The sequence below is a fragment of the Nanorana parkeri genome, unplaced genomic scaffold (genome assembly GCF_000935625.1).
Source record: "Nanorana parkeri isolate BGI_ZX_2015 unplaced genomic scaffold, ASM93562v1 scaffold767, whole genome shotgun sequence".
NCBI classification, from domain to species: domain Eukaryota; kingdom Metazoa; phylum Chordata; class Amphibia; order Anura; family Dicroglossidae; genus Nanorana; species Nanorana parkeri.
This window is the reverse complement of record NW_017307035.1, coordinates 542,400-568,535: the sequence shown is the minus strand read 5'-3', so window position 1 is coordinate 568,535 and position 26,136 is coordinate 542,400. Positions and strand designations below refer to the sequence as shown.

At 39.1% G+C, this 26,136-nt stretch overlaps 1 protein-coding gene across 2 annotated transcripts in view; it reads right to left on the bottom strand.

Annotated features, from left to right (window-relative positions):
* Positions 1-26,136, bottom strand: part of SEZ6L (seizure related 6 homolog like) — a 309,976-nt gene that overhangs the window by 7,014 nt on the left and 276,826 nt on the right. For both annotated transcript variants that reach the window (XM_018564635.1, XM_018564634.1), the window contains 5 exons: positions 24,686-24,877; positions 19,284-19,478; positions 14,335-14,367; positions 11,927-12,041; positions 1,912-2,014 (listed from right to left, as the gene is read on the bottom strand). In XM_018564635.1, coding sequence (XP_018420137.1) covers positions 1,912-2,014; positions 11,927-12,041; positions 14,335-14,367; positions 19,284-19,478; positions 24,686-24,877 — 638 coding nt within the window. The remainder of the gene's footprint in view (positions 1-1,911; positions 2,015-11,926; positions 12,042-14,334; positions 14,368-19,283; positions 19,479-24,685; positions 24,878-26,136) is intronic.

Here is a 26,136-nt window from a genome sequence, read left to right as displayed (position 1 = left end):
GGATTAATTACTGAAAAAAAGTTTGAGAGTTTAATACTACTTCCAGAAACTCCTAAGTAGCGGTAGCACATTTGGCCTCTTATTGGCATGTTTGTAACTACTGTCAGTTTACGGAGTTCTCAATATATTCGTATTGGGCAGCCACTAGATTTTACTAATGAACCCTAAGTTCCAAAGGCAAAGAACACAGTACAAGGTGCAGTATTCTAGCAAACAATCACCAAAGGGATCTATTAATTAAATTACCTTGCTGGCTGTCATTATTTTTAAGCCAGTTAGTCTTTCAAAATGTTCATGAATTGGTTTAATATTTTAACTTGGCCTTATTCATATTTAAAATTGATGCCCATGCTGACTGTTAATAGTGCTCTGTCTGTAGCCCTATCTGTAATTCCACAAATGTGTGCTGATGTTGCATCGTATTTTGACAACCTGGTAATGATTTATTTTGATTCGCTTTGACAGTGCTGACACACAGCAGTAAATAGGCAGGATTAGCAGTACAATGTGTTTTGTGACATGTTATTTATGGTGCTCTAAAACTTGTAGATCATTCTGCAACTCTGCAGTTCTGCAAGTGTTTATGACAAGAAGACATCATATTACAATGATACACTGTCCTCCTCTTGGTTATTGCTGACTCAACCTACAAGGGAAATAGCATCAGAACTAAAGTCTTTGTTTGTTTTTGGCCCTCAATGTTGTATTTGGCCTTTCACTTGCATTTCCTAACAAAGCTCAAATGAATATATTTATTGTGGCTAGTTAGGTCCATGTAGGATTTGTAGTAAAAACTGGACGGGGACACCTTGTCCCATAAAGGCAAGGTGACAACATTTGTTTCAGCCTTCCTGCTTGTTTTCTTCCAGCCCGTGCTAAAATCAACACTCTGTGAAGAAATTGCATTGTATTGTACATACACTAGCTATAACATTTTGAACCCCCGCCTAATATTGAATAGTTCTGCGTTTTGCCACCAAAACAGCTGACCAATTGAGGCATAGACTCCACTAGACTTCTAAAGATATTTTGTGGTATCAGAAATCAAGCCATTAGTAGCAGATCCTTTAAGTCCTGTAAGTTGTGATGTGGGGCCTCCATTGATCTGACTCCCACTGATGCTTGATTGGATTGAGATGTAGTGAATTTGGAGACCAAGTCAACACCTCAAACTCATTGTTGTGTTCCTCAAACCATTCTCGAACCATTTTTTTTAGTGTGGTAGGGTGCATTATCCTATTGAAAAACGCCACTGCCATCAGGGAATACTGTTTCCCTGAAGGGGTGTACTTGGTCAGCAATAATGTTTAGGTGGGTGGTATGTCAAAGTAACATCTACATGAAGGGTAGCATCCAAGGTTTCCCAACAGAACATTATTCAAAGCATCACACTGCCTCTGCCTCACTTCACCTGTCAGTGATCATAATGTTATGGCTGGTCAGTGTACTCCACTGTTCTTTCCTGCTGTGGTGCTACAACTGGAAGTGTATTAACTAGGGACCGAAATTAATTTAAATTCATTTTTAGACTGAAACCAAAATAAAAAAAAATTGTCAGGCCTAAACCGAAACTGAAATTGACTTTTTTTTCCAACCTTCTTAACATTTTCAGGGGTCTAAAAAATGTCCATGTTAAAGCTTATATGTGATTTTAATAGTTGGGCTTACATATAATTTAAAGTTGTGTGGGAGTAGCATGTAGATGGAGAGTGCCCCTGAGTACAGGTTAGATTGTGGTATGTTAATACTTAAGTCACCAGGCTGCAGAGATTTTTTTAATTTTTGGATATCCTAGAAATTATTTCTAGTTTCATCTAAGGTTCTTGTCTTCTCTGCCAAAGGTCAAAATCTCAGCATCCTTTCATCTTGTGGTAAATAATAAATTAATCGCATTGGATAAAAGCGACATACCCCAGTCTCATAAATTGGATTGTCAAACTCTGTTTCCACTGTTATCTGGCTGTAAGGATGAGAATACATGAGTGGAAGGCGAAGGCTAGAATAGTATCTGCACCTGGAAAAAGAAAATGAAACATTATTAAAGACAGAATTAACCGTTATGGGAGAAAAAGCATTAAAAGGTGAAGCATAAATTGGCCCTAGTGTGTGTGTATTTATGCATGTAAGATAGGGATCTTGGATGCGTAAATTGTCGGTGCTATGTTATACATGTTATAGACACATTTCTATACAACAAACTGCACTACTTTTGCATCAGATATCTCCTCAAAGTCTAAACTACATGGATGATTTTATTCTAAACCATCTGAGGGAAAGGTTAAGGTACAAACCAACATCTATATAGTAAATCCGATAGCCATAAATAATATAATTAAGCCTGGCCAACCACAATCAAGTAAACCTTTGTCCCATAAGACAGGAATTAAATGCATGTACACGAACGCGAGAAGTCTGGCCAATAAATTAGAAGAGCTTGAACTTATGATGCTCGAAGAAGACTTCGATATAGTAGGAATAGCGGAAACCTGGCTAGACAACACACATGATTGGGCCACCAATATAGAGGGGTACAACCTGTTCAGGAGGGACAGAGGTGGGAGAAGGGGGGGGGAGTATGCATTTATGTTAAAAATAATCTAAATACCCATATAAGGGATGATATCACGTCAAACAGTAGGGAGGACGTGGAATCCTTATGGCTAGAAATGGATACCAGGGACGATAGTCGGAAACTTATTGTGGGTATTTGTTATAAACCTCCTAGTATTGGGGAGGAGGGGGAGGCTCATCTTCAGTCCGAAATAGAAATTGCGGGGAGGGAGGGCAATGTAGTCGTGATGGGCGACTTCAATTACCCGGATATAAATTGGGCTAATGGAATCTCAAGTTCAACCAAGGAGGGCCGATTTTTGAACATGTTGAGAGACAACTTCATGAACCAGATGGTGGAGGTCCCAACTAGAAAAAATGCCATCCTAGATTTAATCATTACTAATAATGCGGAGTTAATTGAGGATATTGTTATTGGGGAGACTCTGGGCAATAGTGACCACAACGTGATCACTTTCAATATTGAATACAGGAAAAGCAAGAGGGCTGGTAGGACAAAAACCCTCAATTTCAGAAGGGCCAACTTTGATAGACTGCGCCACCTAGTGGGGGACATCAAATGGGAAAATGTATTTCAAAATCTAAACACGGACCAAAAGTGGGAATGTTTTAAAAACACATTACATATTGCCATTGCCAAATGTATACCGTTGGGTAATAAAAGTAAAAGATCACAAACAAAACCTGTATGGCTGAATAAAAATGTAAAGCATCACATAAAGGAAAAGCGAATGGCTTTCATAAAATATAAGATAGAGGGGACGGCATTGGCGTTCCACAATTACAAAGAAAGCAATAAAAGAATCAAACTAGCAATACGGACGGCTAAAATAGAGTGCGAAAGACATATTGCCATAGATAGTAAAAAAAAAACCCCAAAATGTTACCAATATATAAACAGTAAACTAGGTTGGACTTGATGGACATGTGTCTTTATTCAACCTCAAATACTATGTAACTATGTAACATTTAAACCAGTGTTAATTTTAACAGCAAATTCAGTTTTAGTCTTACTCTTTTGACTAAAATGTCATTTAGATTTAGTCATATTTTAGTCGTCTGAATTGTTTTTGTTTTTGTAGTCTAGTTTTAGTCTACTAAATATCATAGGATTTGAGTCGACTAAAACTATAGTAGATTTAGTCTACTAAAATCTAGTGGGTTTAGTTAAAGAGTAATTTAAGATTTTCTCTAGAATTCCCAATCTTATTATATACTCCTGGAGAAAACATCTGTTAACCTGTTACTACTTATAGTACTAAGGTTTGAACATACAGCATTTGAGCAATACAGACACAGATTTAACTGTTGTGGTATATAACGTGTCTTTATTTATCTTAAAATGAGATTAAACCAAGTCTTATAAAGAAAGAATAACATTGAGTATTTTCAACAAAGGACCAGTAATTATGCATTGCTTATAGCAACTTGCATATGACATTCTTCATTCTTTCAAGCAGAAGGGCAACTCTAAGATATTGAAATGAAAAACTATATGGGCTGTAATGCCATTGCACATATTACCTATTAGCTGTCCATTCAGGATGAAAATGGAAACTGGAAGTCTAAAGAGATTAGTTCTGTTTGGATCTCTTCCCAAATTGTCTCTCCCTAACACTTCAGTCTAGTTTTAGTCAGTCGACTAAAATATCAATATATTTTCGTTATAGTTTTAGTCATCATTAGGGATGGGCCGAACACCCCCGTGTTCGGTTCGTATTCGAACACCCGAACGGCCGAAAAGTTTGAAAGTTACGAACTCGAACCTAATGCAAGTCAATGAGGGTCGAACTTTCGAAAATGATTGTCCCCTTTAAAAGTGCTTATATACAAGTTATTGTCCATAAAAGGTGTATGGGGGGTCTGGGTACTGCTCTGAGGGACAGGAATCAATGAAAAAAAGAAACAAAAATAATACAGTTTTTAAAGGAGCAGTGATTTTAACATCACTTAAAGGGTAAGAATAAAAATGAAAAATTCCTTCAAATATCGTGCCTGTGAAGTGGCGGATCTGTAGGATATATAGAACCTGCTGCAGCAAAGCTGGCATTTCTAAAAAAAAAAAGATGACATTTTATTTTTTTTATTTTTACAGTGTGCAAATGCAGTTCCCCCTCCCAAACAATAGCAGAGCCTTTAGGTCTGGAAGGAATGTTAGGAGGGACCATTTTTTTTTTAAAAAGCGTAGGGTTCCCCTTTAAAGTCATACCAGACCCTTAAGGTCTGGTAGGAATATTTAGGAGGGACCCCGTGTAAAAAAACTAAAAAAGTGTGTGGGGTTCCCCCTCAAAGTCATAACAGGCCCTTAAGTTCTGGTAGGAATAGTGAGGAGGGACCCCATGTAAAAAAAACAAAAAAAAACGGTGTGTGTGGTTCCCCCTTTAAGTCACACCAGGCCCTTGAAGTCTGGTAGGAATTTTTAGGGGGAACCCCACCCCCCAAAATGGGGGGAAAAACGTGGGGTCCCCCTAAAATTCCATACCAGATCCTTGATCCGAGCATAGGCCTGGCAGGGCCGGATAGGGGGAGACCGAGCGAGTGCCCCCCTCCCTCCCACACCAGGCCACATGCCCTCGGCACTGGGAGGGTGTCCCCATGCCAATGGGGACAAGGGCCTCATCCCCAAAACCCTAACCTGGTGGTTGTGGGGGTCTGTGGGCGAGGGGGCTTATTTGCATCGAGGTACCCCTTTAATTAAGGGGGGCACCCAGATGCCACACCCCTCCCTTGTGAATGAGTAAGGGGTACCCCTACCCATTCAATAAAGGATTAAATAAAATAGTTATTCAAAAGTCCAGACTTTTGATAAAATCCTTTAATTGAAAAAACCCCCCAACAAAACACATGTTTTTGACAAGTCTTTTATTACAAAAAAAAACCACCGACGTAATTCACCAACGTGGATCAACTGACGAAATCCATGGTCAATCACGACGTCCAGTGTTGTCCACGACGATGACAAAATAAAAAATAAAACAATAAAAAATACATAGAAATAATAATTTAAAAAAAATGATGACCGCTATCCCGTCCACTCCCCGCCGACTCCCGCCACATAATGGCATTTTGACAGTTGTCGGAAAACATAAACAATTGGACGGAGCTAGCGGTGACAGCTAGCTCTGCCAAATTGTGTCATTTGCCGGCATCTGATAGGCGAGACAGGATTGGGCAGAGTCATCATGACTTTGCCCAATCATGGCTCCAGATGAGTACTGAGCCCTGATTGGGCAAAGTCTTGCACCTGACCTGTGGTCAGGTGCATGTATTTAACCAATTAGAGCTTCAGAGGACTCTTTGAAGTATGGGACATTGCACGGACAAACAGACCGCGAACATCCCATAAAGTTCGGCGAAAGCTCGAACGGCCGATGTTCGATTCAAACTCATGTTCAAATGGAACCGGCGGACCATCCCTAGTCATCATAACTATGATGAAAATTATAAAGCGACAAAATTAACACTGATTTAAATACATACGTTTGTCACAAATTGCAGTGGAAATAGTTTTTTAGCACTTTTTTGTGTGCTGTTGATGCGGATGCCGGTAGGAGATTCTCTCACCCACCAACAAACGATGGCTAGAGCAGTGGACACCGGCAGGTCATGTCACTGCACTATGAAATTCATCCCCATTGTCGGCTCTCAATAAAGGTATTTACATTGTAATTTGCAAAACTGGCCATGCGGAGAGAAAGGGAAGAAACGTGTTGTTTTGTAACTTAGCCTTTCCTTCTACTCTAACCTCTTTTTAGCAAATATCAATGTGCTCTAAATGAAGTGATTGCCAGCAAGTGGGGTAAACTGTTCAGTAGTCGGAGGTTATGGGTCCCTGTAGTTTAACCCTTTGATAACATGATCTTTTCCACCTGAATATGTTCACACATCAATAAAATTATTGTTTTCTTTCAGCTGCGATGCTGTCTCTGTGAACTTTGTCTGCTCTATTTGTGTCAGTCACTGTGCTAGAGAAGGATGTACTGTGTGAGAGTGTTATTAAAGCCTTCAGCAAGCCGCTAAGTACATGTTCTAGGTGGGAAAATACAAACAACCTTGAACATAAACAAAAGTCTCTAACATCAGAGCACACAGCAACCTTGAGCAGTAGCACTATTGAATAACTGCTAGTAAATATCACTGTTCTTCCTGACAGAACATTCTACCTAAAATAGCACAAATACACTGTAGTCAAAAGAGATTATTTTGGTAGCCAGAGAACAAGATATTCAGATTGTCTTTTTAAAGTCTGGGCATATATTGAACATAAATTTTGTTATCTGACTAACACAAGCTGGTTTTCATTTATATGGGTTTATGCAAAGTGTTCTCTTATTTTACTGCAGTTTATGTATCTTTTATATCAATCTCCATATTATAATCTAAGTGCTCTACAATGATTTGCCCCAACAAGATTTTGAATATATATGGGTGGTTTGTTCTCTCCTAGAAGATCAGCGTTCTCTAAATATAAAAAAAATCAACATGTGACTAAAGTGCTCTTGTACTCTCAAAATGATCTCTAGTCCCGCACTTTTGCATACTGCGCTGCAACTATGAAACTAGTATTCTTGCAGATTACAGCACCAATATTAAATCACTGTTGTACAAGCAATCCTGATTAGTCTGGCAGAAGTTGAGGCAAAGGAAAGAACAGAAACAATAGTCTGGTTGGCAACCATTATCCACCAATTTATTGTTCCATGCTAGGCATAATGGAACCTACTATCCATATGGGTTTAGAAATGAATTTACCTGTGGGTTTCTCCAGCTGATATTTTATTAAATGGACATCATAAGCCAGTGTATCTACTTTAATGAACCTCAGATATCCATGTTTCAAAAATAGGTCAACAAGCTGTATGTGTTCCCAAGCAGTTTGGTTTTAGGGCTCGTTCACACCGCCTGCCTTGGGCCTGGTTGCGCAGTGCAATCCCAATACAAGGATAAGGGAAATAGTCTTGTTTTCAATGGTACCAGTTCACAACAGAGCCCTGTATTGGCATGTGTCCAGAAGGATAGAACATATAGCATTGCAACAAATGGTCGGCAAATAAAAGTGACCTTGTGCGCTTAATCCTGGAAAAAAGTCAAGCAATGTACCCTTTACACTTCAAATGGAAATAATAGGCCAATAATTATTAGCCCATAGAAAACATCACCAGCTTGTGTTCAGATGGACTGTCTTGTGAGCCTATAATCATGTGCTCATGATGCAACTGCACAGTGCCTATCACTGGAAAAACTGCAGGAGGCAATCTATTCTAATGAATGTCATGGCATCACACGACCATGTTGGTAGAGCAAATGTCAAGTGAGCACATGAGACTATACATGGGATATTGGTTTCCTACTGATATTGGATTCACACCATATCTTGCATGATTGTTTGTTTTATATGTTTTATGTGTCAATTACTTGCTCTGTGCATTCAGTTGACGGTAGTAGTCACAATGTTCATATTGTTTTGAGGTTAGGGTATATATATACATCAGATAATATCTATTCATATGTAATACAGTTTATTATAAAAGATTAAGGCAAATGAAATTTTTGGGTGCTGAAAGTTTAAAATGTAAGTAATACCTTATATTGGCTAACAAGCTATTATATATGCAAGCTTTTAGGTTTCCTCAGATCCCTTTGTACATTTTTGAGTGCTCTAATTCTGGTGAAATCGAATAATTGTCGTTTATCCCACAAGAGTACATATCAGACGCACAAATAGATGAAACTTTATTAATGGTGCTGGTCTACTTATTCAGCTAAAACCATCTTATGATTTTCCAACCCAGTGGATCAATTTAATATTAGTGCTAGTATGTGGTGGTAGTCTACTGTTTACAATCTATACAATTAATTTGTATTTGCCAAATTCTGATATGCCTGTACCTGCATTACAATAGTTGCAACCCTTTGTTGTTCAATTACAACTTCTTCTTGACTTTTCCAACTTTTCTCATACAAAGTTTGAATGGACTTAAGGTGATCATATATTGCTCTATGCAAGAAAAACAATAGCTCTTTGATGGCAGTATGCCCCCTTTGGTTTACCTGTAGATATATACAATATTTATATATATAATATATATACACGGTAAATATATATATATATATATACTACTGAATTAAGACATTGATCAACTGTACGTATTATTTACCTCTGTTGCTGGAATATGTTAGCTAGATATGTAAGGCGGCAAAAAATGTGTTTCATTTTGGATGTTTCCCTGTTTCATTTTTAGGGATTCGGGTCTGAAAGTCAATTCGTTTTGGCATTCAAATTTGTATGAATACGAATTTCTGACACTCCACAGAAACAAACAAAAAAAATGTTAGGGGGGACCCCCTGATGTAAAAAAAAACAACAACAAAAAAACTAGCCATGCTGATGGGAACAAAGGCCTCTTCCCCACAACCCTGGTCCGGTGGTTGTGGGGGTCTGCGGGCAGGGGGGCCCACCTGCATCTAGGTACCCCCTTTTGTAAAGGGGCATCCAGATGCTGCCCCCCCTTGTGAATGAATAAGGAGTACTTCTACCCCTACTCATTCACTAAAGGGTTAAATAAAATGTAAATAAACACACCACACCTTAGAAAGGGTCCCCCCCGGAAAACCACCCTCCCAATGCTTAAGGCATGTGGCCTGGTATGGTGGAAGGGGGGCTCTCACTCGTCCCCCACCCCATTTCCTGCCCGGATTAAGGGTATTGTATGGGATTTTAGGGGGACCCCAAATTTTTTTTGGTGTTGGGGGTTCCACTTAAAATTCCTACCAGACCTGAAGGGTCTGGTATAAATTGCCGGGGGACCTGCCCTTTTTCTTTTTTTTACATCAGGGCTCCCTCCTAACATTCCCACCAGACCTAAAGGGTCTAGTATGAATGGGGACGACGACTGCATGCTGTTTTTAAAAATGTTTTATTATTTCTGTGAACAGTTAAACACTTTAGTGTATTCTGTGACAGCTGCCAGATTCTTTACATTGGTGATGAAGTGTCCTCAAAGAAGCAGAAGCTGTTACAGAATAACATAGATCTCTCAGCTTCTTTCATAATTTTCAATTTTGTAACATTATTGTGTTAGTTTGTTTCATTTGGGATACAGGTGCAGAGAAGCCACAGGGTGGTAAATGACAGATCTCCCACTTGTTGTGTTTCGTTCCGAATGAAATTCATGTGTATACAAATTTTGTTATTAAACATTCAGATTCGTTATTTCTGTCATTCAGAAATTCAGACACATCTGGATGTCTGAATTTACAGAAATTTGTACGAATTGCAATTCAGAACGAAGCAAATTGCACATGTCTAATGTTAGCCATGAGTGAGGTTTTGCCATTTTTAATACGAGTGTTTTGTAAGCTAAAAGGCATGAATGCTGGGTTGATGTACTATATGAGCACATGTATAACATGGTGGTTGAGATGCAAGCAGTTAGCATTTGCAGCGCTCATGTTACTTTAGTTGGCTTATTAGCCAATATATAATGCTTATACTTAATTGATTCTGTTTTATTGCATCTCACAATTACCTTTTATTCACATGTTGAAACTGCATTGAATATCATGTGTAAATACTAGAAACTGTCCACTAGATGTCAGCCTTGCCATACAATTTAATTAACTAAATCTAGACATTTTTCTGATTCAATAGTATAAACAGTATTTATTTTTTTTAATGCTTATGAAGTATTATTAATAATAAAGTTGAACTCAACGTAAAAAATTAATGCATCCTCCTATTAAATTAACTTCTGCTTGGGCATGTTGCGGTGCACCCCTTATGCACCCTTCTATCTGGGGTGCAGTTGGACATTGAACAGTCAGCAGCATGTAGGTCCTTATTGGCTTATTCTCCTGGAAGTTTTTTAAGTAAGTCATACACTGGTCTATTCTGTTTCTTTCAAAATGCAGGCTGAACAAAATAAATAAACAAAAAATTTCTACATCCACGTTGAACAATCACCAACCACTGTCAGCATACCTGAACGGAGCTTGCAGCTTATTCAGCTGAAGATTTTCCATGTTCCTTTGGCAAAAGCTGATCTAATGATAAACTTCTGCTGAAGGAATAAGGTCACCAAGGCAGTTAATTTTGGATGATTCCTACTAAAATGCATGTGTATCCAGCTTTTATTGTCACACAGAATTTGTTATCTCTGGTGCTCTTCCTGCTTCTCACTGTCCTTTGGCTCTTTCAGCTTGGTCTTAAACCTCTCTAAATCCCTCTTTGGTGTCCACACATATGCACAAGTGTTCCCTGTGTTCTCAGGCATACTCTCCAGCTAGGGAACAGTGACAAGCCACATCAGTACACTGATTAGTCAGGCTTCCTTTTTTAAACCTAACTTTTTCCATGCTCAAATTGCTGTCATACTGTTTAATAGCTTGTGCATGCAACCGTCTCTCGGACACATTTTCCCTGTAGTCTTGACCTTGCTAGAACTCCAAATGCCCTCATCTTACCATAATTCCTGATTAGTGTTTGATCCACTGCCTGGTTTTGACATTTGGCTCCAGTTACTCTTGGCAGCAACCCCTGACTTTACTCTCAGCTTTGTTCTTGTCTAACCATCAACTTTTTCTAACTCGATTAGTTTACCAACTGCTTCCTGGATTGCTGGTGCACCCACTTACCACAGCTTGACCCTCCTGTATATGTTCAAGAGGCATCCTGGAAGGTGAAGAGTGGTGCAATATTGGTTACTGAACAACAGCTTGTCCTTGTATCTTACAGGCCAGGCTGGATGAGAAATTTTGCACAGGTGTATGTCAGACAGCAGGTAGAAGTGTCCTAGGAAGGCTAGGGTGTTCTGGAGCCGAAAGCCTGGAGGTCTGAGTGTGAGTGGACCAACACAACTTGATGGGTTGACCAGATTTCCTTGTTTGTATGGCTGTTTAAATGACCATGGCTGTTTGAAATGCCCTTTTTGCGCTGGGCTGTACTAAGGTTAGCCTGATTGCCCCTTGCTTACTGCTAGAGCTTTCTAAACCATACAAGCAGCAGTGCCCCTGTGTACATTTGTCCTTGGCTGTGTTGCCTAGTGCAGTGCAAAGCATTTGAATAGAAAAATAGCTGAAGTGCAGCACTATTTAGCCAGATTTGGAAAGCATTTTAAAAGTTCCGAAAGGGATTTCTTCACAGTTACACTTCACTGAAGCTGATTAGCAAATTTATGGTTAATCTTCATGTTTGCCCATAGGGACCATTGACTGTTTACTGTTGCCTCCAGCAGTAAAGAAAAAACTGTCACCAAGCAAGCGTTTGTAGCTTATGTCAGCTAAATGTGACATTAGGACTGCCATTGGATCATTGAATCGCTGTCCTACTCCGAGTTACTGGATTACAATGACGTACCTTGTAATATAAATGTATGCTCCTCCCAGCAGAACTGAAATGACGACAACAGGGATGAATATTGCTAATGCCATATTTCCTCCTTCTAAAGACGTTTCTGCTGCTGCTTCTGCCACTGTACAGAATATGGAAAACATTTGATCAAATTTGAATCTTACATAAGGACATACATTTTTAGGACAAAAACATTGTTTCTTGATATAACTATCTGAAGAATAAAACAAACAGGTATCCAAACTAATCTTCAAAACATAAAGAGAACATGTCACCAACTTAGAAAATGGCAGGTAAAAGCACAGCAAATTGAATTTTTTCCTTTCCATAAATTATTGTTATGATCTTTCAATGTGCCTTTGAACATGCTTAAAAATTCCAATTACTTCAGGAAGAGTCTAGCATGACCGACTCCCTCCCTGCATATCTTAGCCCTCTTCTCTTCTGGGAGTGTCTAATTACTTCCTGTGTTGGGTCAGCTCCTCTGCGCCTCCCCTCACCTACCAACATATTCTTTCATGTAGCAGCTGGGGAAGAGCGAAGGGGAATTATATAGAGCATGAATCCCTAAATAGGGGACCATGGTTCAGTCTGGAGCTCCCAAATGCTATTTATAAGCAGAGCTATTTGGTGAATGAGTAGGGGTAATAACTACCTCTTACTCATTCACAAGGGTGGTGGCATCTGGTTGCCCCCTTTAAGAAAGGGGGCACCCAGATTCCTATAAGCCCCCTGCCCGCAGACACCCACAACCACCCGGCCAGGGTTGTGGAGAAGAGGCCCTTGTCCTCATCGACATGGGGTCAAGGTGTTTTTCCAGGGAGTCACCAGACCACCTTGAATTTTAACTCACTACCCCTGCTGTAGAGTGTCATTTGAGTGAAAGCTCTAAGTCTTATGGACTGCTGACATCACATCCAAGATAGTGGTGCCCACGTTAAATGCACAAATAATCTAATGGGAACATTTTGGTTGAAATTAATGATCAGGCAGCAGGGTCTCTCTAAGGAAAGGTGAAATAAATATTTAGCCCTTGTGACTGCCTCCTGGTTAGTCATATTATGACAACTGACCATCATCTTTATTCACCCACTTGTTGCCTGACTCATCTCTGATATTTAAGGTGACAGATGGTTGGCAAGATTCTGGCACTGACCACTAAGTATTGACATAATAGGTGTTATTTTGTTGTCATTGTTCTATGGCATGATGTCATGATGGAAGGTCATTCTCTAAAGTTTCATATATTTTTGAATTGTCTTGTTACCATACAGTAAACTCTTTCTAGTAAAACCAGCTTCAAGATTTATGTCCTATGTTTTTTTTCTTTATACATGTACACAGATGAACACATTTGACAAGGGTTATAACTCTTACCTACTCTATACCCAACAATGTTTTGACTATATACTTTAATGGTACTGTTTAATGGGGTTTAAAGGAATTATGAATATAGAATGTCAAACGCATCAGCAAACATTTGTATACAATCGGGAGACCTACAATATTCTGGGCCTGCATAATCAAACTTCCAAAAAAAAAAGACTACCAGTGTTCCCCTCTCCTGATGCTACATCCCATAACACTAGGCATGGGGCTAGCATCTTTATTGCAAATAAGCAGTAAGCATATCCCCCGGTCTAGCTGATATATGGCCTTCAGCACTGTGAAAAGCTAAGAGGGGGGCCTGTCCAGGCTGAGCTCCTTATGTCTATGTTCCCCATCCTGGAGAATTATGTAATATTATCTATGTGTATTACATCATTATACCTAATATGCTGTTATAGTAAACAAAGAACCCCGGAAGCCACATCTACCCAGAGTTGTAATCATTCATTTTTAGCAGGTCTTTCTCAAAGTAGATGAAAATTAGCTTGTTTTACACATAAACTTGTGCATTAAATGCACCGGAATTATGACGAAGAATGTGAGAATTAAGAAATAATCGCATATTGATATTTTGGGAATTAAGAATAATGTTTTTACTGAACAAACAACAGACATAGAAAACACCTGTCTATTTAATGAATAATTCATGAGATAAAAGATAATGCTCGCTAAAAACAAGTAAAGTGGTCATACAGGGCAGACATTGTAGCACTTTGAAGGCAAGTTTTTTTTTTTTTTTATACCATCTCACAGTGTATTGGCAAGGATAGTTGCACTGGGGGCCATGGGGAATTCTGTCTGTTTTTGCAATCAATATTGCAGAGAAATTCTTCTCTGCTGCTTCAGAATAGATAAGCTGGTGCCACACTAAACTGCCTATTACAAACAAATAGGGAATTTGTGCGCACCAGGTAGCTAGGATATGCTGGGTCACATTTTTCTTAAATCATGATCTTTCAAGTCCTACTGATGGCATTTGCTAAAGAGCACGCATTCCATTTGGTTGCATAACTTCAGACACTTACCTTGTAATGCATGTTCAAACCTGTCCTGTGTAGCTACAGGAGATGAAACGGAAAATCAGTGACTTTTAAAATATATTTTGTGAAATGGCTTTTTATAACAGTCATAACAGTTTACATGCAGAGCTGATATGAATCAGTGGAGGAAATGTTGCATAAACAAATTGTATTTGTTTGACTTTGCATTTCACAAGTTAAAAATGATGAGTCACATGTTCAGTTATATTCCTCGTTTTCCTCCAGCTTTCACATACTGAAAATAACCTCTGAGGTAGGTGTGCACATTTTAGAGTTGCAATTCTATAGTTGTAACTCATGTTCAAGACTGGAGGAAAGAATAGCATTTTTGTTTCTACAACAGAGAATACAATTTCATCTGGAATTCTGTGATATGCACCGGAAAGAATGGCATTTGGAATTGATTTACTTACAACCAGCAAATTATGAAGAGCCGGTGACCAGGCTATGAACAATGATTGACCTCTGAAGCCGCGGGCACTCTGGAGCAATTCATTCTCAAAGTTCACAGCAGAAGCACTGAAATCATGCAAGTTTTTTCTCTAAGCAGCTTAGCTCACCCTTCTTCTCCACCCTACAAAGATTTTGCAGTCTTCTAATCTCTACTGTAAACACAGAGAAGGTGCTCAGGGAAAGTTAGGACTGGAGAGCAAAGCCTCCAAAAGAAGGACTTGAAGGACTTTAGTGCTTCTGTTGTGACCTTGAGATCTTGTTTTAAGCTGAGTTACTGCTTGTTAAGAATATGTTAATACTTGAAGGTTGATATTAGGCCACATGTTCACGTTAACCAAGTGTCTAACAACAACAACAACAACAACAATAACCAGATGCATTGTTGTGCCCACCAGCAGCAGGAATTATATAATCTGCTATATTAATAAATAGGTGAATATACCATTATATAAGCAAACACAGTTTATTAGCTACCATATTTTTTTTAGCTTGGAATGGCAGTATATTTATAATACTAGTTGTTTACTGGGAGGAATATCAAAGCACTGCCAGCTTCAATTCTATTTTAATCAATACATCAAGAATAAGGTTTCCATGCAAAGAAGCAAATGCATGTTCTTGGCTGTCGAGTTTCGAAGATCGTATAACACTGCGGGTGTCATTTATCAACCTGTTACTGATTAATGAGGTTGTTCTGGCTGCAGGTTTAGTATATTTGAATGGGAGCTGAAGACAGAACAGCCACATTAAGCAATAATGGAGTTTGATGACTTGTAACTCCTCCTATTGCTCTATATAAATACTCCATAAAGAACGCAGCTGGGTCAATTACGATAAAGCATTGAGTCTAAAAGATGTGTTGAAAATGCCTCTTGTTTCCAGTAACCCTCCACTGGCCACAGAACATGCTAAGAAATGTAGCAGGATATACAGAACATTTAAATTCCAATTTTCAGTTCAAAAGACCAGTATAGCTATAATAAAATGTACCTATTTAAAAGAGCTACAGTACCACTACTATTCAAAATGCAAACTGTGCCCATGAATGTACAACAACTGATATTTTAATATGCTATGTCCTGAGTCATTTTGGATTAAAGTTTAAAGGCAATACATAGGGGTCTATTCACTAAGCTGCTGAAGGATCTAGCCGTAGCTTCGGCTGACCCTTCGGCTAGCTTCGGCCCCAGGACCCCTTCGGTTCAGTAGAACCGAAGGGCTGCTGTACGGGCTATTCACCATAGCCCGTACAGCTCCCGAATTCGGCCGAGCCGAGGTGAAAGCCGAAGCTGGCCGACAGCCTGCTACTGACTGCTGGGCTCTGGCCACTTGCACGGACAGATCAGCATCCCTGGTTACCAGGTAACCAGGGACACTGATCTCCAGACAGCCCAACTCTCCCGGGCGCTCCGGGAGTCTCCCGCTATTAGATATTGGCTCCCGTTGTTTTTATTCTGGCGGCAGCAGAACCGCCCGGCCAATAGAAAACAGTTGGGCGGAGATAGCTGTCACTACTAGCTCCGCAGCGAGTAGCCTGTCGGAGGTGGAGTGGAACTCCTTCTGCACTTCGGGTCATGCTCAGCATGTTCGGCCGACGCCCGAAGCCAGCCAAAGTCACCCGATGTATGGCTGATTTCAGCCGATATACGGCTGGAATCAGCCGTACCAGCCTGAAGTGAATATTCGAACAGCGTTCGGCTCACTTCGCTTCGGGTCGGTTAGTCACTCGGCTGCCTACAGCAGCTTAGTGAAAAGACCCCATAGTCTTTGTGTATACATATTTTCTTTATTCATTATATTTTTTTTCATAAAGGTTTTCATTTATTTATGTATTTATAGTCAGCTAAATATTAAATACTGCACATGAAGATCTAATATGTATGACTTGTAGCCGGCACGTGGAACTTTCAAAGCCACTAAATTGGCTTTCTCTTGTAAATAGATCTCAATAACAGAAGACAATATTAGATAGATGCAGCTGAATAAGTTAAAGGAGAGTCTCACCCTCTCTCTTCTAGCAGTTGAACAAGTAAGCAGACAGTGCTGGGCTTTCTTATAACAATGCTCTGCGATAACGTGTCATGGAAGCACCTTCCATTTGGAATATTTATTGATCTATTCAATATTTATTTATATTTCTCTGTAGATAATATATTGCTAAAGATTCTCCCCATAGACATAACCTTGTACATTCGGCCTGTTTCTTTATAGAAATGGGTTTAACCAGAATTTAATCTCAATTATCCTACTTTACAGTAAGGTTGTATACCTTTTAAAGCATAACTTCACTTTTAGTATGGCCCTTGGAACGATGGAATTGCTTTGGGTAATTACATGGGCCATGGTGGGGTGGGGACTTTTTTTGTGTGTGTTGTGCAACGCAGGGCAGGGCCACTCAGTGAAGATCTTGGCAGTATGGTAAGTACATAAGCATGTGGCTTCCACTGAGAAGGATGAAGGGAAGATTTAAAAGACAACGTCAGTAAAAGTAAAGTCCTTTGAGACCCTAAAGTAAATGTGGCATAGTCTGGCCAGTTCATTGTCTACTTTAGTTCAAGTCATCCTCTCTGCTTCTGGGGGAAAAAGGTCAGTCGGCTTGAACTGGATTTTTTCCAGCTGACTGCCAATGATCCATTATGGTTAAACTGCCATCAGGGTGGGTACACAGTGAATAAACATGCATACTTTGGCAACATTTTTACATAAGTATGTGTTTATGAACTAATGTTTAAAAGAATTAAGAAAAAAAATAGTTAAAATCTGTGCAGCATATATAACAGTGTTACATAAGTCAGTAGGTACTAAACCTTTAAAATGAGTAACAAAAACGACTGATTGATTGAGTCAGAAAAATTACATCTCTTGTAATAAGCTTTATCACATAATAGAGCCATTCAAGCTACTGCAATCAGAAGCTCATATTTTGCCAGATGCTGTACTGTATACTATTCTGTCCAAAGCAGGCACTGTTGGATAACAAGTTATACAACTCTTCTAACTGTAGAAGCATTTGTTTTGTGTTACCTAGCAGAGATTCGCTCACTTTTAATGTCTCTGTTGGGTGACATGGAACGTGTTGGAGGTTGAAAAGACCATCTGCTCACAAAGGCCAATTCAGGATAAAGAATAATTTGATTTTAGGAACATTTACTTGTGAGCATATCAACCAGTAACTTTTCTGACAAAAGAGTTAAAGTCTAGGAGACGGACTTGTCAGTATGTCCCTAAAAAATCTTTTTATTTCACAGTTCTGTGACATAACATGATTTATAGGATTATTCTCAAAAGGCTGCTGTTCACTGCTGGGTAAATGTAAGCTAAATCTAATAAATCGCCTTTGATGCTAGAAGGGCACAAAATAACATCCTTTAGCAGAGAGACCATTTGAAGTGAGTTTTCTCTATTTTCTGGTGTAGCATTCCTACGGACAGAGGACTAAGGAGACCAATGATGGCCATACACATGAGAATTTTTAGGTAGTTTCAACTATTTTTAATACTTTTGGCAAAAACAATCAAATGAGCTAGGGAAACCTAAGATCAACAGTTTTGAATATCAGTTTTAGTAGTCATTGTTGATGGTAGGTTCAGTGGCTAACCACTAGCCATGGCAGCCCATGCTGCTGCTTTGCGGCCTGGGGTAGGAGGGGGCCCTATTAGAAAGACTGATTAAGAAACAAACTGTGAGGGTTTCGAGTATAGAAGGGCTGAAATAAGAGCTCAGGATCTTTTAGTCACTTCTGCTACAGACTGAATTTAACCCTGTATTTCTAATGCAGTCACAAATCCCAGAGTTTCACCTCTGGTAAAGCCTTATAGGAGGGCTGAGGTTTGTGGATCTACAAAAAGTTTAAAAAAGTTTTCATTAGGGTTGAAGAGTAAGTGTGTGCAAGAACATTAATTTTTTAACAATATAATAATAATAATAATAATAATAATATGTGTAATAATGTAAAATATCATGGTTATTATAATTAGTACTACAATAACTTTTACCCCAAACATTACTCCCTAGTAGTGTTTTGACTATGTTGACAGCTCTCCTACTGCCTTACCTTGATACATACTGTACTTCTTGTTAAGATCAATGACACTTATTGTCACAGTTGACACTGCCAGCCACTACAGACAAAGTTAGCTGGGGGCCCCAAAGTTTTGGTATGGGGCCCCATGATTTGTAGTTATGCCACTGGGTAGGATGCATTGTCCTGTTCAGTTGTTGCAATTGAAAGCTGGTTAAAAATGGCTAAAAGGGGCTAAATTGCTGAATTTCTGAAATGTTCACTATGCTTAGTAGATAAGCTGTGTTCAATTCAATTAACCAATCATGTGCAAGAAGAAGCAAGCATAAACAAATTGTTTCATGAGCTCAGTAAACATTGGCTTTGCAAAGTGAACAGTCTCTATCAACTTTGTTGTGTGTATGACCAACATAATGGACTACAAATAGGGAAAACTAGTAAAGATGGAGTTGCTCAGTACCTTTACATATAGGAAGAGGTCCACTCCACTGAGAAGGCTGACCCAGGATGCACTTAATAGTGATTTCTCCCATCAATTCAAAGCCTTCATAGCACATAAAAGTCAGTGATTCTCCAGGGAGATAGAGTCTTTTGTAGAGAATTTGGTAGCCGTTTTCTGGTAGACCAGGATTGTCGCAGGCAAGGGATTCTTCAGCTGGAAAACACACAACCACCAAAAGCCATGTATAAACACAGGGATTCATAGGAATACTGAAGGAAATGTATAGTAGTTTTACATATATATTATCATATTATATTATGTTCAAGGTAGTTTAATACGAAATATTGCATAGGAACATCTCATATTTACCACCGGAAGATTGAGGCTAGAGTTCCCAGTTTTTAAAAGGATGCTTAACTACTACATTGTGAATAGCCTAACTAATATATTGTGAGTAGTCTATGTTGGGAATAGACTCTAATAGCAGGAGATTAGGTTACACACACAGCTGAATGACTTAGTGGAGGGACATACACCCCTTTCTAACAGTGGATTGGTGGGTTAGGCAGAAGTTGCTAACATTAATGAAGTCAGTGCTAGATCTGAAAACCCAGCATACTTTGCAAATTGTGTGCCACAGATGCACTTTGTTGAAGGGCCTGTGTCGATGGGCTTTTGATCACATCAGATGTGTTTTGCATGCCCATACAAATCTATGGGAATGCAAAACCCGTTTGAAGTTAGTGAAATGCAGGTTATAAAGGAGGTCAACTGTATTATCGACAAGGGCCCTAATTTTTATTTGCATGAAAGATTATATGTAGGGAAAGCAATATTATCAAAGATCAGTATGTTTGTATCAGTATACTTGTTTAAGCTTAGTATTAGTATACTTATAAGTAAACTTAGTATTAGTATACTTATATAAATGTGTAAAAGTGTACATTTACGAAGAAAAAATAAAATTCACCACAAACCAATATACGTCATATTAAACTGAACTAAATGGTGAAGAATGTGAAAAGATGCAGACGTAGCACACCATTTCTGTACCAACTTTACATATATCAAATGCCAGATCATAACTATGGTAATGGGCATACATGCTTTGCATTACAGCAGTATTCAATAATAATAACAACTATACTTTGTACAGTATATCATAATTCACCTCTTTCTACTTCTGGATTTTGATTGAAATACTCTTAAAAGCTCACTTTTAAGCCTTTTACATCTTTAATAGCCTCTCACTAGCATTCACACCTTGAAGTTTGGGGGACTATTAATACCGACAATGCCATCTGATCGCATGGTATTTATGCGCACATATTTAAAAACAAACTTATTACACACAACCTAATATTTTACTGCCTTATTCTCTTGTGTGTAAATAAATAAACTCACTTGTAAATAAAAAAATATTTATATTTCTTTATCATTATTTAATGTACATTAACAGTAGATTATCTCCAATGCCTAATTTTTCTGACGGTTGTTTTTAATTCACTATGAACCATGAACAGGGAACACCAGTTTTAATCTGTAGATGGAGACATTCGGTCTTGCTCGAATAACTCTCCACCATTCTGACAAAAGACTGCACTCACAAAACATTTTAGCTCGCAAAACGGACATAATAAGTGAGACAGTAAATTACAAGGACAAAAGGAAGAGTCAAATTTGTTGACATTTTGACACAGAGGCAGTATATAATTGTATGGGTGTTTCCTTGTATTGATTTCTTGGCTATCTCTTTGATGCGGTAAACATATTGTGACAGCTGTAATCAATGCATTCAATAGATCTGCTGATATGATGGAGACTGAATGTTGGCAAGTCACCTCCAAACAAACAACTTACTTTCCATTTATTATTTCAGACTCAGAGGGAGCACACACTTTAAATGTGTACAGCAGAATGAACAACACTATTCACTTTTGACTATGACAGTAATAACTGACTGTGTCATTTTGTGTAATGGATAGTTATTTACACCTGTTTTATTATTCCCTTTTGTTGTGAAAGAAGTCCAAAGGAACATGCTAAGCAGATAAAGTGGACCTTCATCCTCTCCACCCGCTTTCCATATTTTCCTCTTCCACCTCCTTTCACACAAATAGCACATATATTTCTTGGAATTGCCTTTTTAAAAAAAAAAAACAACCCTGAAATTCTGGATTTCTTGCCTAGGGAGAATGGCATCCCCCAAATGCCCACAGCCAACTGCCCACAGCCACATATCCCAGGAAGTTTCAGGGCAATCTACAGCCCATGCGATGTGGTGTGTCATCAGGGGGCCGGCTGTCTCTTCCTGGTTCTTGAAGAAGGGCCCTTGATGATGCACTGCGGCATATGCATGTCATCAGGTGATCAGCTGCAAGAACCAGGAAGAGGTGGCCGCCTCCCAGATGACATAAAAGAGAAGGATGGCCGAACGGGACTCGTGAGCACCAGCAAAATGGGCTACTGCAGAGCACAGCTGAATTTGCTAGGCATGATAATGAAGGGCGACCCAGCGAAAAAGATAAGGGGGTGAACTTCCTCTTTAAAGCCCAACTCCGGGTATAATAAACTTATTGCAGTTCAGTTAGTTGTAGAGGTCCTTTGCTGTAAACTCACATCCCATAATAAGATTAAGTATACCTGTGGGTGGAAGTCCAGCTCCTGCTGAACTTCTGTGCTGGCTCCCGCTGTAGTCTTGCAGTACTCATAGACTTCATTAATATAGTCAAATATCTACCTCATACAAAATGGAGCCTGGGGCCAATTGCTTTGTTATAACCAGGAGGAAAGGGGGATGGAGATGCAACCACAGTCTTTACTTTAGATTTGCAAGGAGATGGAGGGAAATCTTATTAAGGCATGTAAGTTTGCCACAAAGGACTTCTACAGCTTACTGCAGTAAGTGTATTGTGCTCAGAGTTGGGCTTTAAGGACAAGGCCTAAAAAGAATGTTTTGCACTACTTCAAGACCAATAATCTAAATCATATAATGTATGTATGTAAATACTTATAATTTCAGGTACAGGGACAACAGGAATAAGGGCTACACTAGCAGCAGTTGTTTTTCAGGGCACCAGGGCAGAATGGACCAGTAATGTGTCTGCTGGTTTTGAAAATGTAGCCCAGCCAATCTCAGCTCTATAGATGCTTACAGAGATTTAGGCTATATTTGGGCATTAAGCTGCCCTTGACACATTTGAATAGTGACACCATTTTGTAGATTGTCTTTTGTAATTTTGTAATTTGCCCATTGGAATGCATTGCTAGATTCCTATTGGCTATTTCAATTTGCAATAGCCAATAGTAAACTAGCATTGTACCCGCCCTCTGCTGCAGTTCTCCGTGTCAGAATAAAGAAAAAAAAAGATCAATTAGTGTTTCTCTCCTGGCGGCCGGGAGCGGAAGGCTCCCAGAGCGCCCGGGAGATTTTTTTCCCTTTTTTTTTTAACAGCAGCAGAACCGCCGGACAATAGAAAACTGTTGGGCGGAGCTAGCTGTCACTGCTAGCTCCGCACAATCATTTTCTATTTACTTTTTTAAAACTTTTTAAACTATTTTTCTGTTCTGCTCGGTACCTCTGAGGGACCGAGCAGAACAGCCGAGCTGAATGCAGCTCAGCGGCATTTGGCTATTCACTCACTGCTGTTCGGCATCTATAAGAATAGGCCGAACAGCAGTGAGTAGCCTGCCGGAGGTTCGGCTCAGCCGATTCAGATGTTGGATCGGCTGAGTCGAACTCCTTCTGCACTTCGGGTCAGCCGAACATGCTGAGCCTGTTCGGCCGACCCGAAGCCATGCGAAGCAAGCCGATGTACGGCTGATTTCAACCGTACAAGCCTGAAGTGAATAGCCGAACAGTGTTCGGCTCACTTCACTTGTGGTCGGTTGTTCACTCGGCTGCCCTCGGCAGCTTAGTGAATAGACCCGTATGTGTTTTAAATTTGTTATTATTTATGAAGTTTCACATTCTACTTTATAACTTTTAGTCCTAGAAAGTGTTTTTTGGAATTTGTATCAGCTGACCAAGTAAAGCTTAGGATGTCTAATTTGTGAAGTTGGTGACTAATAGAGTGTTTACATGGGGAAATTAAGCTTTCTGGAAGTAATACCATTTGTCTTTATGTCACCTGCATTATACTCTTAACTGTTCAATTAACTCTCCTCATTTGGGGGAAACGTGTTGGTGCCTTTCTAGCACAATTTAGTGTTTGTTCAGCAATTGTTACACTTGAAGAAAAGAGAAGTTCATTCTATATAAAATGCAATTTCTGCTATCAGTGAGGCTTGTCTACATTAAAAAAAGAAATGGATCATTGCCTGTTACCATATTGATTTACATACAGAGAACTGTTTTTATTACTTGAAAAATGTTTGTCTCTCATGCAAAACTAGAAATAAGAAGCATGTATAGGGTTTCAGAGGAGGAACTACATATATTAAATCTACCTAGAACTAAACTTTCATTTGAATGGTGACTTTACGGAAGTTATCCTCTTTTAGAGTTCGAAGCAGGATTAATGAGTAGAATAAATTTTAAAATAGGCCACATTATATCTACTGAAGGCCACATTTTGCTTAATATTATTATAGAAATGACGGCAACTTTCAATATTTCAGAAAAATAACATCAAAGTACTCAAAGTCTACAAAATCCTAGTAACTATACTAAACTCCCCAAGGCATATCAGTAAAGGACTCTAAATAATTATATGACCTACACCCTGCACTGAAGAATGCTGCTCGGCTCTGTAAAAATCATCCCCACAGGAAAACGTCAGTAGTGATGTGGAGGATAGGAGGAGGAACCAGTGAGAGCTGTTGGAGAACCGAAGAAATCGACACTCCTGGAAGTGTTGGTTTTCATGTGAACATTTGTGCATGGTTTCTCATGAATGCAGCTGCAATCCACAGCGAAAAGGTCAGTGTTTACAAGTAGCGCCCGCTCCAAGCTCACTCCCGTGTTAGGCTATAATTTCAATACAAATTAATAAGCTAAATGTGGGATTGTAGTCAATCACAAGAATTTGGAGCGGTGACTACATTACAACACACACAGGGACCACGGGGAACAAAAGTAGCCCCCTCCAGAATGAAGGACAGTGTCAGCATGAATTCAGAGATGATTTGAGGATCTACAGCTGAGTGATACACAAATTAGATACATTTTTGTTAATAATTAGGGCACACTCAATGCAGTAAAAAAATAAAATCATGATTATGCACATTATGGTACTTGGTAGGGCAAATTAGCAGCAAATGGACATAGATAAGCTGGGTCAGGGTTCCTTTTTGATGGTCAGATCATAGGCAAGGACCAATAAATCATATGATTTGACTGAGGAAGCCTAACAAGAACACTAACCCCAGGCAGTACAGTCACAGTGAGCCATTTCCAAGACAAGATATGATTTGCTTACAAACACAGTGTGGGATTTTGGATGTCCAGATTGGGGTTCCTGTTTCCCTGCTGTAGCAGGTCAGAAGAGAGCTTCCTTCAAGCACAAAGCCTGTGTCACAAGTGTACTGGATAGTAGTACCCACGAGAAGGACTGGGTCTGAAATAAGACGAGCGGAGTGCTCTACCTCTCCCGGGTCTGTACAGTACATGACTGCAAAACAAAGACAGATATGGCAATTATTACTACCACATAAACGGCACAAATAAAATGTTGACTGACTCACACAGAAAACTATGCTAACAGTTAAACTATGCTACATTTCTTAATGTGGAACATAAAAACTATATGGACAAACATAAAAACAATTCTTGGAAGCTATAAACAGTAAAATAAACAATGTTGACAGCTAATATTAATGAGAAAACAAACTTCAGGAAAAAACATGATCTCTGGTTTCAGCACTTGGATGTCAACCACATTAAATTATCACATTAAGTATGCTACTATTACTGTACAGGATACAAACACATTATATGTAAAAAATAATAAAAGAGAATAAAACACAAGGCCAATCTAATGCACAAAAAAGTTTTAAGTATTTTGTGTACCAGTATAGTGCAAATGAATATGAATTCACCAAACCTTCAATGAAGGTGTCCCTTACTGGTTCATGTATTTTAAATTACATTCATTGACTTTTAAAATATGCCCCTAATTTAACGAGAATTAAAAACAGACTTTTTAGATTGTTGTGTAACCGAAAAGACATAGTGAGGCTGAATTACTAAAAGATTTGAGAATGTTCACGCAATATAAAGTAAAAAGATTCACTTCAGTTATTCAGTCATGTGAAAAGAAAATCAAATTTTGCTCATCTCATCTGCACATGACTGCATAATTAAGGTGAATATTCACCCAAATTGTTATGTGAACATTCTCCAATCCTTTAGTAAATCATTCCTTGATGAATCTATAATGTATTTACAAAGGATACTTTTCAGCTTGTCAAACATTACGTGCCCAATAATAAAGATTGCACATACAAACAAGCGAAAATAAATAAATACATAAATGTTTATATATATCTATAGCTATAGATATATATCTATAGATAGGTATGGGTCTTCTGAGAATGCATCTTATGTAAAAATATGTTGCATGGAGTGGATATAAAATGTATGACAGGGTAATGGGTAATTTACGGTCCGTTATACATTTTTATGCATAATCAAAAACAACTACCGTATATACTCGAGTATAAGCCGAGTTTTTCAGCCCATTTTTTGTGCTGAAAAGTGCCCCCCTCGGCTTATACTCGAGTCAGCGTCTCAATGGTCAGGTTTCTTCTTACTTACCTCGCCGAGCGTCGCGCCACTGTTGCTCCGGTGGGCGGCGCTCCGAGCGTGGTCATCTGGCAGTCTCCGGGTCCTAATTTAGGTGGCCGGAGACTGCCAGATGACCCTGCTCGG